The sequence below is a fragment of the Nymphaea colorata genome, chromosome 11 (genome assembly GCF_008831285.2).
Source record: "Nymphaea colorata isolate Beijing-Zhang1983 chromosome 11, ASM883128v2, whole genome shotgun sequence".
NCBI classification, from domain to species: Eukaryota; Viridiplantae; Streptophyta; class Magnoliopsida; order Nymphaeales; family Nymphaeaceae; genus Nymphaea; species Nymphaea colorata.
In genome coordinates this window covers 20,769,377-20,782,808 of record NC_045148.1, presented here as the reverse complement: position 1 = coordinate 20,782,808, position 13,432 = coordinate 20,769,377, and the positions used below count along the sequence as shown (strand labels likewise).

General features: G+C 41.2%; 1 protein-coding gene across 1 annotated transcript; it reads left to right on the top strand.

Moving 5' to 3' along the window:
- Positions 1-6,645: 6,645 nt before the first annotated feature.
- Positions 6,646-11,103, top strand: LOC116263672 (disease resistance protein RPV1-like). The gene is made up of 5 exons (XM_050080380.1): positions 6,646-6,750; positions 7,949-9,133; positions 9,666-9,953; positions 10,061-11,059; positions 11,095-11,103. The coding sequence occupies exons 1-5, from the start codon at positions 6,646-6,648 to the stop codon at positions 11,101-11,103; spliced, it is 2,586 nt and encodes an 861-aa protein (XP_049936337.1).
- Positions 11,104-13,432: the final 2,329 nt, after the last annotated feature.

Here is a 13,432-nt window from a genome sequence, read left to right as displayed (position 1 = left end):
TATGGAGATTTAGAAGGAGGAGGAGGAAGAGAAGAACAGCTGCTGCTAAAAACAATGGGAGGGAAGAGACGGAGGAGATTTGGGTGTCTTCTGCACCTGCAGGATTATCTTCAGATACAAACGTAAATAGGGATGAAGTTGAGGATCCCCCCGCATCTTCTAGGTCGCCGTCTTCAGCTGCAACCGTTGCGAGAGATGAAGGTGAGGAACGCTCGGTGTCTTCTTCAGCATCAGGGGATGGGGCCGGTGGTCGGCTTGAGTTTGAAGTGTTCATCAGCTTCAGATGGCAAGACACAGCCAGTGGCTTCTCTTGGCAACTCCACGAGGCACTCAAGCAGAGGGATGCACGTGCTTTCCTCATGCATACCGATGTAGAGATGTTGAACACAGCAGGAGATATGAGTGAGAAGGCATTTGAGGCCATGAACAGCGCGGTGGTCTTCATACCTATCTTCTCCAAAGGCTACGCGGAGTGCAGATCCTGCCTTGATGAGATGGCCAAGATGGTAAAATGCAAAAAATTGATGCTTCCTGTGTTCTATGACGTTGAACCAAGGGAAGTCAGAAACCAAAAGGGACCATTTGAAGCAGCCTTCAAGAGATATGAAGAGGATGAGGGATTGGACAAGAAGAAGGTGAAGGCATAGAGGGATGTGTTGGGATTTCTCCCCGTATCGCATATACAAAACCAAACGTATATACCCTAAACAGGATCATGCTCATGCTAAATCATTGAAATAAACGAAACTTTAAACTGAAGCGAAAGCGTACCTGAATCCATTTGATCTGGTGCACGGGAAAATCGCAGCAGGGTCTTCCAGGGTACGTGCGGTGCGCGTGAGGTCTCTCTCAGATGGGGAAGAGAAAACCCTAGAAACCAAAAGCAACTGTTCGCATGACCCCAGTGACCACTACCATTATATAATGAGGACAATTACGGATTCAACCCATCAAAGAGTCCGTAATTGCGTACTGGTATCTACACATTTCAAAATTACCCCATACCATCTAAAATGACGTAATATCCCAAAATGCAATCACTTAAGCGGATATTTACGTTAAGACAGCCATAATGTCTGAAATTCCTCATAGACATATGTCGGCCCACCAAATAATCTTACAATCTCCCACTTGGGCCAAATATGTCTTAATACATTCAGACATTACATAAAACCTTAGGAGCTCATAATTGCTATCTTATAAACGTCATTTTCACCAATCTCGTCCATGACCATATCAACACAGAACCAAAGCGGCTTTCGCTATAATAAAAATTAGCTAAACCTTCAATGATCACAAATGTTAACATAATCAATGACATAGATCTGATATGGATGTATAGCATGAGAATTACATGTAATGTGATTACAACATGTCTATTCTCAACTGGTCCAACTTTAAAACCTTATGGAGATCAAAACATAAACACAGAATGGAACCAAAGAACTTTAAACTTTATTCTGCAGAAAACTGAATATGTGTCCATACATAAGAGCAAACAAAATACAAACTCCCACTAAACCAGCACATCATCCAAGGATAACACCCCCATATGAACAACATGTTCGTGAAAGACCTTATGTGTTAAACCCTTGGTAAGCGGATCCGCAAATCATAGAGTTTGTCCCAATATGCTCTAAAGACACCTGACCATTCTGTATCCCCTCTTTAACAGCCCAAAAACTTAATGTCGATGTGCTTCGACTTTGACAAACTGTGGCTGTTATAAGAGTACATGACTGCTGAATTATTGTCACACAACAACCTTAGTGGTATTTCTATATCATACATAATGCGCAGCCTCGTGACAAAATTCTGCAATCACAAAACCTGATTGAATGCCATGATCTTGGCACTTAGTAAAGTCAGAATCTGAATACCTAATGATCTCCCACTGGTCTGACTTCCTGTATGTGAGCATAAAATCTTATGTTCTTTTTAAGTACCTCAAAACTCTTTTGGCTGCTTTCCAATGACCCATACTAGGATCACTTAAGTATCTGCCTAACATTCCAATGATAAATGCAATATCCAAACGAGTACAAACCTGAACATACATAAGGCTTCCCACAACAGACAAATAGGAAATCCTTTCCATTTCTTTAGATTCGATTTTACTTTTAGGGCACTGTTTGAGACTAAACTTGTCTCCTTTAGCAACTGGAGTCTTTCATGGTTTACAATCCTTCATGTCATATCGCTGAAGCACCTTATTAATGTAGGTCTTTTGTGATGATCCAAGAATACCTCGAGAACGATCTCAAAATATTTGGATCCCCAATACAAAAGATGCACAACCAAGATCCTTCATGTCAAACTTTGTTGACTAAAAATCTTAGTTTCATGTAATATGCCAACATCATTACTTGCCAACAATATATCATCGACATATAAAACTAGAAAGATAAATTTGCCCCCACTGAACTTTTAGTATACACATTTATCAACCATATTAATTTCGAAACCAAATGAAACTATAACTTGATGAAGTTTGTAATACCATTGACTGGAAAACTTGCTTTAGTCCATATATGGATTTCCTTAGTGACACCTCTACTTAATTTTCTTGAGGTTGTTGAGTTTGTTCTTCAGTATGGAGATCGACATCATTGCCTTCTTCTGAATAGAGTGGACTCAGGTCCCTCTTCAAAAAACAATGTTCATAACCTGATCACCTCCCAAACTCAATATCCTCAAAGAAATGAGTGTTTCCCTTTCAAAGAAAGACTTACTGAATGGATTAAATAAAACTTATACCCCTTAATGTTTGTTCATTTTCCCTTTATACATTCAGTGCAGATATTAAAGTTTGCAAAATCAAGGGACTCAAGAATTCCTTTTGACATAAGCCTTTATATTATCTTTTCAGAGATATGTCCTAAGCGCCAATGTCATAACATAGCAGAATTCTCTTTGGCTAATTTTCTTTTAGTACCACTAAACGTAACATGCAAAGTTTCATTATATGAAGCAACCGTATCAAACAAATAAAGGTTATCGCTACTAGACAAAGAACCAGTAGAATTCAAATTTGAATGCAGAAACTACTTAAATTTATTTCCTCCAAATGAACAATAATAACCAAATTTGTTCAGTAAGGAAATAACAACCAAATTCCGTCTAAAAGGCGGTATTACATAAGTTTCTATCAAATTCAAATAACAACCAGTCTTTAACAATAACTCAAAAAATCTGCTATGGCTTCAATCTTCGCCTTCATGTCATCGCCCTCATAGATGAATCTTTCAGCATCAATTGGCGTCCGACAATTTAGGCAGCCCTGCACAGAAACACTTATGTGAGTAGTAGCAACTGAATCTACCCACAAGTGCCTTGGTACTGAAATTAAATTAACCTCAGAACAAACCAAAGTAAGAATCGTACCTTTCTTTTCACGCCATGCGTGATACTTAGTACAATCATTCTTCATATGACCTTCATCCTTGCAAAAGAAGCAGCTTGATTTGCCTTCCTTATGCTTCTTCTGTTTCTTAATGGATGCGTGATCAATTGCAATTTCCTTAATAGCCTTCCTTTTCTTACTTTTAGGCGTAGTAGCCAAGTGAGCACTTTCTATCCTATCATGCTTCAATCTCTCATCTTCTTCCACACAGTGCGAAATGAGCTCATTAAGAGTCCATTTCTCCTTCTGACAGTTATAACTAACTTTAAACTGTCCAAACTGTGGTGGAAGAGAAAGAAGAACCATATGCACTATAAAGTCTTCGGGTAACCTCAGACCTGGCGCCTGTAATTTTGAAGCAAGATGAGACATTTCCATAATGTGCTCCCGTATGTTCCCCTTATTTTTATACTTCAGCATCACAAGTTTACTCAAAAGACTGTTTGTTTCAGTCTTTTCATTTTAGCAAAACGTTTTTCAATCTCTTCAAGGAACGCCTTGGCACTAGCCTTTTCAGTAATAGAGCCTCTAAAATTTTCTGGGATTGACCTCTTCATAATCATTAGACACATGCGGTTTGAGCGTTCCCACCGTTCAAAGTACCGCTTATCCTCATGGGAACTTTGATCTGTTGGATGAGGTGGGCACAACTCCCTAAATGCAAGGTCAAGATCCATACAACCCAGAACAATCATAACAGTTTCTTTCCAGTCCTTAAAATTCGAACCATTTAACTCAGGAACAGTACTCAAATTTGCAGATATCATAGAAGCAGAACCCACTGTACAAAGAACAACAAAAATACCAAACATGCTCACAATCAATACATGTACAAAGATGAAATAACAAATATAAATGAATTTAAATACAATGGCCTGAATCCCATCACAAGGTACCGGTGCAACATTAATATCCAATCTTTGGATTGAAATACTAACTGCAAGTGGTATTCTTGGTCAACAATGAATATAGATGATTAACCCTGTCAAACAACGAGCCTATCTTTGGATTGACTCGCTATTCACATGGAAACCTGAAAAAATTATCACATATTCATTGTCCTGTATACTTAAACCTGACCAAACAACAATCATCCTTTGGGCTGATCATTGTCCGCATGGATCAAGTATACTATCATCTAATGTTTAAAACAAGCAAATTCGTACAACAGAGGTCACTTTGGCGACATAAAGTACAAACGTACTCATTTAAAACAACAGACATGGCCAAAGATCAAAATTCATAATCCAAACATTCATCTAAAGTACACCCATAATTTTAATAACATGCAAAACATGATACATGAATTAAAATTTACATACAAAATTTGTCATTCATTGAATCCAAAACCTGATGCATAAACCAAATTACATACAAATTTGCCCTACATTAAATCCAAAACCAAATGATTCAATGATATGGGCCCAAAAGAGTCCAAAATTTTATAAACCGATACCATAATTGTGTTTAAGTGGGTCAAGAACCACTGAATCGGCCTTAAAGTGGCCCTTATCATTCTTAAACCGCAACTAGAACACCCACATTACCCTAAATAGAGCTGAACCGGTCTAAAAATTGGACAAACCGGTCAAAATTAGACCGTATCGGTTCTAAAACCCACTGAACCGGTTAAAATTGGCCAAAAACAGTTTCCGAACTCAATGAACCGGTCTGAAAATGCCCGAATCGGTTCGAAAATCAACTTAATCAGTTCTGAAATGCTAGAATCGGTTCTAAAACTGAATGAACCGGTTCTGAAAAGCCCTGAATCGGTCCGAATCGGTTTTGAAATGAATGAACCGGTCCCAAAATGGTTCGAATCGGATCTGAAAGGTCCCAACCGGTCTGAATCGGATTGAATCGGTTCTGAATCGTAATGAACCGGTTCGAGTCTTTTCCAAAACCGGTTTAAAAAATGAACCGTTTCTATAAAATTAAACCCGACCCGGTCCAAAAACCGAACACAGCACGCAGGCGGGCGGGCGAGCGCGGCAAAATGATTTTTTTTTTTTTTTAAACTGATGGATCCGAATCGGGTCTGTCACGACCCGACCCGGACCGAACCGCTCGCTCGACCGCGCGAGCGGTCGCGGGCGTCGTCTCCACCGCTTGCCTGCCGAACGGCAGGAGTGCGGTGGTGATCCTCCGGCAGGCCACCCAACTGCGTGGGTGGCCGCCGGCGGGTGCCACCTCGACGGCCGGCCGTCGCCGCTGCGATGCTGGCCATCGCCCGCCCAACACCGGTCTGAATCGGTCCTGGTTTTCTCGATTGCAAATCTGCCCCTTTTCTGGTTTTGGGCGGTTGAAACGGCAGCCAGAAAACCACCGGCAGGCCACCCAACAGCGTGGGTGGTTGCCGGCGTGTCGCGCTAGGACGCGGACGTCCGGCCATCGCCTAAGGGCCGGCCGACGCCTGCCTGACCGCCGGAAATCGATGCCCTAGCCTGAATCCCCTTCTGCCCGTTCCTGTTCCTTCGCCTTACGGTTGCATCTGAGGCGCAGAGGGCACCGCAGGCCACCCACAGCGTGGGTGTCCGCCGTCGGGGTTTCCTCACGACTGCCGGAAGCCTGCCGTCGCCTACCAGCGATGGACGCCGCCGATCCGGCCGTCCCCTTGTCCACGCCTCGTCCTCCTGATGCTGCAACGGAAGCCCGACATCTTCCGTCGCACGCCCTCAACCCTAAATTTTTTTTTTTTTTTTTGAAAACCAAAAATTGCAGTCGAAGGAAAGGAACATCCAAATGGGAAGAACGCCAAAAAATCAACGATTCAACAACAAGCATAGACTCTGATACCAAATGTTGGGATTTCTCCCCATATCGCATATACAAAACCAAACGTATATACCCTAAACAGGATCATGCTCATGCTAAATCATTGAAATAAACGAAACTTTAAACTGAAGCGGAAGCGTACCTGAATCCATCTGATCTGGTGCACGGGAAGATCGCAGCAGTGTCTTCCAGTGTACGTGCGGTGCGCGTGAGGTCTATCTCAGATGGGGAAGAGAAAACCCTAGAAACCAAAAGCAACTGTTCGCACGACCCCAGGGACCACTACCATTATATAATGAGGACAATTACGGATTCAACCCATCAAAGAGTCCGTAATTGCGTACTGGTATCTACACATTTCAAAATTACCCCATACCATCTAAAATGACGTAATATCCCAAAATGCAATCACTTAAGCGGATATTTACGTTAAGACAGCCATAATGTCTGAAATTCCTCATAGACATATGTCGGCCCACCAAATGATCTTACAGGATGCTCTTAAAGAAGCAGGGGAAATCAAGGGATACGATATGAAGACCGAAGCTGAAGGGTATGCTCTCTCTCCTTTGGTAATATAAATAAAATACAGAGCGGGCAGGGTGAACAGTTCCTACCTTTGTTTATTTTGATTTCTCCGGGGGCTGGCCCCCCTTGAGTCTTCTGATCTCCCTCTTTGAATTGACAGCAGATTTGGTGCAACGCAATCTCTCCCAGTCTCTCAATTCAGAACAGTTTGGGTTCTCTGTCATCTCACAATTTTATAGTTTGCATTTCTCAAATCAGTTTACAATTCAAAATTCTAGTCGTAGGTATGCAGTTTACAGCTCGGTGTTGAAATCCTGAAAATCTGGACCAATTTATTTGGACTGCGTTGTGGATAAAAACCATTTTTTGAATATTATAAATCATAACTAAGTGTAAAAAAGAGTCTGATACAGTCACGGCAATCTATTGGAAAAATATGTTTTAATGTTTTCAGACATTTAGATTTACATCCACGAAAGTAGTTTCTTAAAAAATGCACCGAACTAAAATATTTATTCGGCATGTAAAAGGTGAATTATATGTCAGAAAATTATTTATTGTGTGTCAGTTCTTAGTTCACCGAACTTGTGAAATCCACAGTATATGGTGAACTTTTTAAAAAATTTGCACTTGATTGAAGCTGTTAGATTTGCGAAAGGTGCACCTATTTGAAGGCCTTAATGTGGAGAAAGAGCTCATTTGAAGGCACTTGTGGGTATAATACTTGGCTAAAAATTGTTGTTGGCATCCACTATAAAGGATGAAGTGAATGTAAGAGATGAAACTGAGAGCTTTCACGTTCATTATGGGGAGAGTGGACTGAAACCTTTTATTCTGTTGGCTGACAGTCCCTATCTGGGCAATTCTTTTGTTTTCCATTAGCTCTGGTTTCTTCTCTGCCATTAATTTTTCTTCTTGCAAATGCCCCTTATATTTGTGCATTTGGTCTTAGTCACTCGGGCACCCGCATCGGTGTGGGTGCTTGTGTTGGTGCGGCCGACGTAAAATGAGTTTTTGTTGAGTTTTCATTGATATATAACCTTGACAAAAGAAAGTTAGAAATATAGACAAAAAAAACTAATTATATAACAAATAACAATATATATATATATATATATATTGGAGCTCGAACTGGTATCCACACCAGCACCTGCACCCCGCACCATGTGTCATAGCATTTGGTTCTATTCTATTCGGTGGGGACCCATGTGGCATAGCATTTGGTTCTTTGCTTTTTGGCAGGAAAGAAGGCAAGATTATTCTGTTCTTTGCTTTTTGGCAGGAAAGAAGGCAAGATTATTCTGTTCTTTGCTTTTTGGCAGGAAAGAAATCAAGATTATTCTGTTGATTGTCAAGGATGCTTTGGATAAAGTCAACAAGGTGGTGTGGGATGTAGCAAAATACCCTGTTGGACTTGATTCTCGTGTGAATCACATGATGAAGCTGTTGGATGTGGATACCCCTGGCCTTCGAATTGTTGGCATCTATGGGATGGGCGGAGTCGGGAAGACAACCCTCGCAAAGGCCGTCTACAACAGAATTTCTTCCAGATATAAAGCTAGTTGCTTCTTTTCAAATATCAAAGAAGCATCGACAAAATTCGATGGGCTCGTCGCCCTGCAAAAGCAACTCATCTCTGAGGTTCTGCATGACAAATATACATCCATAGATAGTGTGAGTCAGGGGATCAACGTAATCAAAAGAAGAGTACACAGCAAGACCGTTCTTATTGTCCTTGATGATGTGAGTGATGTTAGCCAACTTCAGGCATTGGCTGGTGAACGGAATTGGTTTTCTCCGAGAAGCAGGATCATCATTACGACAAGAAATAAGCACATACTGAATTTGCAAGGATTGAAAGAAGATGAGACCTACCAACTTGAAGAATTGAACCCGAAGGAATCCCTTCAGCTGTTCAGTTATCACGCCTTTGGAACTGCCAAACCAATTGAGAAATATGTGGACTTATCCATGAAGGTTGTGAGGGTTACTGGTGGACTTCCCCTGACACTTGAAGTTTTAGGGTCTCTTTTCTTTGACAAGAATGGCTCTAAAGAATGGGAGGACCTGCTGGAGCGATTGAAACGGGATCAATCGAAAGACGTTCACCTGAGGTTAAAGATAAGTTATGATGGATTGGATGTGAATGAGAAGCAAATATTTCTAGATATTGCATGCTTTTTCATTGGGAAAGGCAAAGAAAGAGCTATCCACATGTGGAAAGATTCCCACTTCTTCCCAAGCATCGCAATCAAAGTTTTATTGCAAAAGTCTCTAATTAAAAATAAGAGTGGTGAGTTTGAAATGCATGACCAGCTTCGAGATATGGGCAGGCAAATCGTGGTTCAAGAAAGTCCTTTGAGGCCCGGTCTGCGTAGCAGGCTTTGGGATTCTGCTGAAAGCTTGGAAGTATTACACAACCTAGAAGTAAGGGACTGCGAGCCAACCTCTCATTTTTCTTTTTCTTCTGTTCTTCAATTCGTCTTCTACTTGCAGAGCCTGATCTCTCAAGACTTACAATTGAAATTGGATGCTCTCAAGTTCGAGTCTTGTAGAAGAGTTTACAATTTCTTAGACCGGACCATCGGTTGGGAATATTGAACCATTTCAATTTTCAACTTAAAGTAGTTATGAGTTTCGATGCTTCTACTGTCCTTACCAATTTAAATCAGGTTATTTGGTGTTTTTCACAACTTGTTCTAGACGTCATAGATATGCCCTGATAGCTTTGTCACTGTGTGGTCTTGGTGGTGTTTTTCATTACTAAATTAAAACACTCTGTGACCGGCCCTCTATTAAACCATTTCTTAAACAATTCCTGTTAATTGTTACTATTGCTTGATGCAACTCATAAACTAAGAGTAGACAACACAAAACCTTGTGCTATTATGTATAAAATCCTGGATATAAATGACCATGTCTTCTTGATGACGCAAGTTTTTATTTGTTTTTTCTATAGGGAACGAGTAACATTGAAGCTATTGCCCTTGACATTGGGAAGAAAGACCTAACAGATTTAAGAACTGAGGCTTTTGCTGCAATGTCCGGGCTCAGACTGCTACACATTGCCAATGTGAATTTTGCTGGTGATTTTACTTGCATTCCCAACAAGCTAAAATGGTTGAAATGGGAAGGATGCCCCTTCAAGTCGTTGCCTTCTGAGTTTAATCTTCAGGAAGTTGTTGTGTTGGACTTATCTTTTGGCATGGTCAGTGAGGTTTGGAACCGAGACGTGTCGATGATCAAGGTGCACATGGCAGAGTCTTTTCTTTTACCGAAGGGGATCAATGCTTCAACTCTTTTTGATCTATTTTGCCCCATACACTTTCTTATTCGATGTTTTCATCATTGCAGGCCTTTGGTAGATTAAGAGTGCTCAATCTGATGGACTGTAAGCATCTTACTGCTACACCAGATTTTTCTAACACTCCTCACATGGTTAAATTGATACTCGATCGATGCATTTTGTTGGCCCAAGTTCATGAATCCGTTGGGTGCCTCAAGAATTTGATTTGCCTGAGTATGAGAGATTGCTACCAACTGAAGGAATTACCCAACAGCATTTGTGAATTGAGCTCGCTTGAAACACTTGACCTTCACAGATGCTCCAAAGTTTCAGCATTGGCGATGCATGTGGGGGACATGGAATCATTGAAACGTCTCATACTTGACCAGACAAAAATAAAGACACTGCCCGACTCCATGAGACAACTGAAGAAGCTCAATCTACTGTCTCTAGATGGGTGCAGATCGCTGACAGAGCTTCCTGAATGGATAGGAAGCATGGAATCTTTGAGAAACCTGACATTGCGAGGCAGCACCGTGGAAAGAATTCCAGAATCTATTGGGCAGTTGACCAATCTAGTAAGACTAAATGCTGAACGTTCTAGTATTGTCGCTTTGCCCCATTCTATTGGCAAGGCGAAGAACCTGAGAAGAATTTATGTGGATCATACAGCAATTGAGGAGGTACCAGATTCAATTGGATCACTGGAAAGACTAGAGATATTTTCATTAGATGGTTGTAATCACATCAAATTTTTTCCTTCTTCCATTGGGCTTCTCAAAAATCTTGCAGAATTATCAATAGGTGCAACACTGGGATGCACCGGTGGTATAAGAGAGCTCCCTGAAAGCTTTGGAAGCCTCACCGCTTTGAGACGTTTATACATAAATCTTAACGCTGAGCTTCTCACAGTTCCTTCTAGTTTTTTCCAGATCAGTTCATTGGAGGATTTGAGCGCCCATGGCTGTAACTGGCTAGAAGGGGTAGACGGAAATGATTTTTCTAAATTGTCTTCATTGAAAAAGTTGAACTTAGCAGACGGCAATTTCTACACCCTACCTTCTTTGGCTAGCTTCTCTTTTCTTAAGACTCTTACTTTGAGCTTTTGTGAAAGGCTTCTGTCAATTCCTCAGCTTCCATCCTCCTTCGAAGAACTTGTTGCGATGGGTTGCTCTGCTTTGGAAACCATCTTCGATATTTCGCACTTGAAGGCTCTGAGAGTGCTAAAGCTTAACGAATGCACAAAGCTCATTGATGTTCATGGCCTTGAAAAATTGAGATCCTTGGAGGAGTTGACATTAAATGACTGCAGTAATCTTTCTCATGCACTCAGGGATAGAATTAAGGTAACCTCTTACTCAATGTGGAAACTACTTCCTAAAGCTTTAAAAATTTACGACATTGCATATCGATTAACGCCTTGAACCTTAACCAGGCTGCAGAGTTTGAGTACTTATCCTACTTCACAATTTCTGGAACTCTGGGACTTCACCAGAGTAGACATCAAGTGCTATCTTTTTCTCTTCCCAAAATGTTCAGATGCAACAATCCTCAATTGCAACTAACCGGCGACTTCAAGGACAGGAATTGTGCAGCTGTGCATATCGAAGTCATGGTGGATAGTCTTCTGCTTTTTGAGGCAACACGTGAACCTAATCTTCAGCTTGATGACTACTGCATATGCGACTTTGAAGAGGGAGATGAGATGCTGACGCATGTGGGGAATGGGTATAGGATAATGCATGTGTGGATAGATGGCTTCACTATGGCGGGAGCCACCATCTACATGGGGAACTTGGAAAGCTTTTAGAGTTTCCCCAAAGAATCCATGTCACGACCCAATTTTTGACACCAATTTTTTTTTCTTTAATATAAATCATAGCAGACAAAACTTAAACGTCATGACCAAAACTTAAACAAATGCCCTGTATTAAAATAAAACACTTGGACCCAAACAACTAAAATGACCACTAAGCCCAAAACTGACGCAGTGTCCAGAATATCAATGCCCGTCCATCACAAGACTGAGGTCGTCACTCCAAGAGCCAAAATCTATCAAGGGCTACCTGCAGAGATAGAAAGAAGGGTCAGAATTCCTCTGAGTATGAGAAAAGAGCCAAAATCTATCAAGGGCTACCTGCAGAGATAGAAAGAAGGGTCAGAATTCCTCTGAGTATGAGAAAATCCAGCCATGAATGGAACATGACCCAAAATATTATTTAGTTTCGTAAAACTATTCCAAAAAGACCTTATGAACTACAACCATAAGTTTTCCAAAACTTTACACACACAAAAGTTACGACCCATTATCAGAACAAAACGAGGTGTTCACAACCTCCAAAATTTCATAGGCTTCCAACCATGGTTCTATGACAATGTCATGGTCATCGTGCCGATCAACAGAAAACCCCGTGGGCACAACTCACGGGCAGAACAGAACATATCATCACCAGGCGATCCAACGGATCGAGGGTACCTGAAGTGAAGCCTCTTGAGATATCCCAGATCGCCGCTGCAGCAGAATGAACCCTCTAGGAACCCGGTTTGAGGGACCAGGAGATGTCTCTCTCCCAACACAGCAGCAGTACCCCGGGCCCTTGTGCTGCCCAATACCCTGTGGGCCCTCCAGTACAGACAGAGGAGTGAGCGACAACAGTAAGCTCAGGCGCACCACTACCTCTCGGGATGAAACCAAACACTGGGTAGAAACAAAAAACTCGTACTCGCATAAACCATCGGACAGAGTTCACATTTCGCCTTCGAATTTCAAAAGTGAGAGTTTCTCATCACTAGACATCCTCTAGTACCTCTCACAGAAACCGCCCTTAGGCTCGGTTTCTCAGACCACAAAAATAAGCCATTTCATATCTTGATTTAATGGCAACAGAACAAAGTCAAATAGACTTGTAACGGTACAAAGCATATCACATCCAAAATTAACAGAATAATCACTATTTCAAAACAAGAGAGTTCAACACCCTTTTCCTGAAATTTAAATAACACAAAAGGTAACACAGAGCAATAATGCATAACATTGCGCTTTCCATCGAAATTGCAAACAACTTCATGAAAACCCCTATTGGGAAGATTTAAGAACTTAGAAAGTACTATTTTGCAATTTCGTATAAATCTTCGGTTTTTATTGAAAATAACTATTGCGAGCCTCTTTCTGAAAAAGGTTTCAGCAAAAACGTTGCGGGATGAATGTATAAAAATTATAACAGTCTTTTCGAGAATCTAGCTAATAAGATGGACCTGCTTTGTAATTTTTCAACAATGATATAAATTTGTCCAAACCCTCGTTTTCCTTCATTTCTATGACTGATTTTCTCTCTCCTCACGAGAGCACCTTCTTCTTCTTCTCGTTCGACGGTGGAGCCTTCTTCGTTCTCCAAAGGAGGACGGAACCAGAGAGGGACTCGACTTCGTCTCTGGCCTTC

Bases quoted from the DNA above. Each gene is read 5' to 3' on its own strand.
- LOC116263672 (XM_050080380.1), top strand. From the start codon at position 6,646: ATGTCGGCCCACCAAATGATCTTACAGGATGCTCTTAAAGAAGCAGGG. The intron at 6,751-7,948 runs GTAATATAAATA...GCTTTTTGGCAG, and splicing joins GGTATGCTCTCTCTCCTTTG to GAAAGAAGGCAAGATTATTC. The intron at 9,134-9,665 runs GTAAGGGACTGC...TTTTTTCTATAG, and splicing joins AAGTATTACACAACCTAGAA to GGAACGAGTAACATTGAAGC.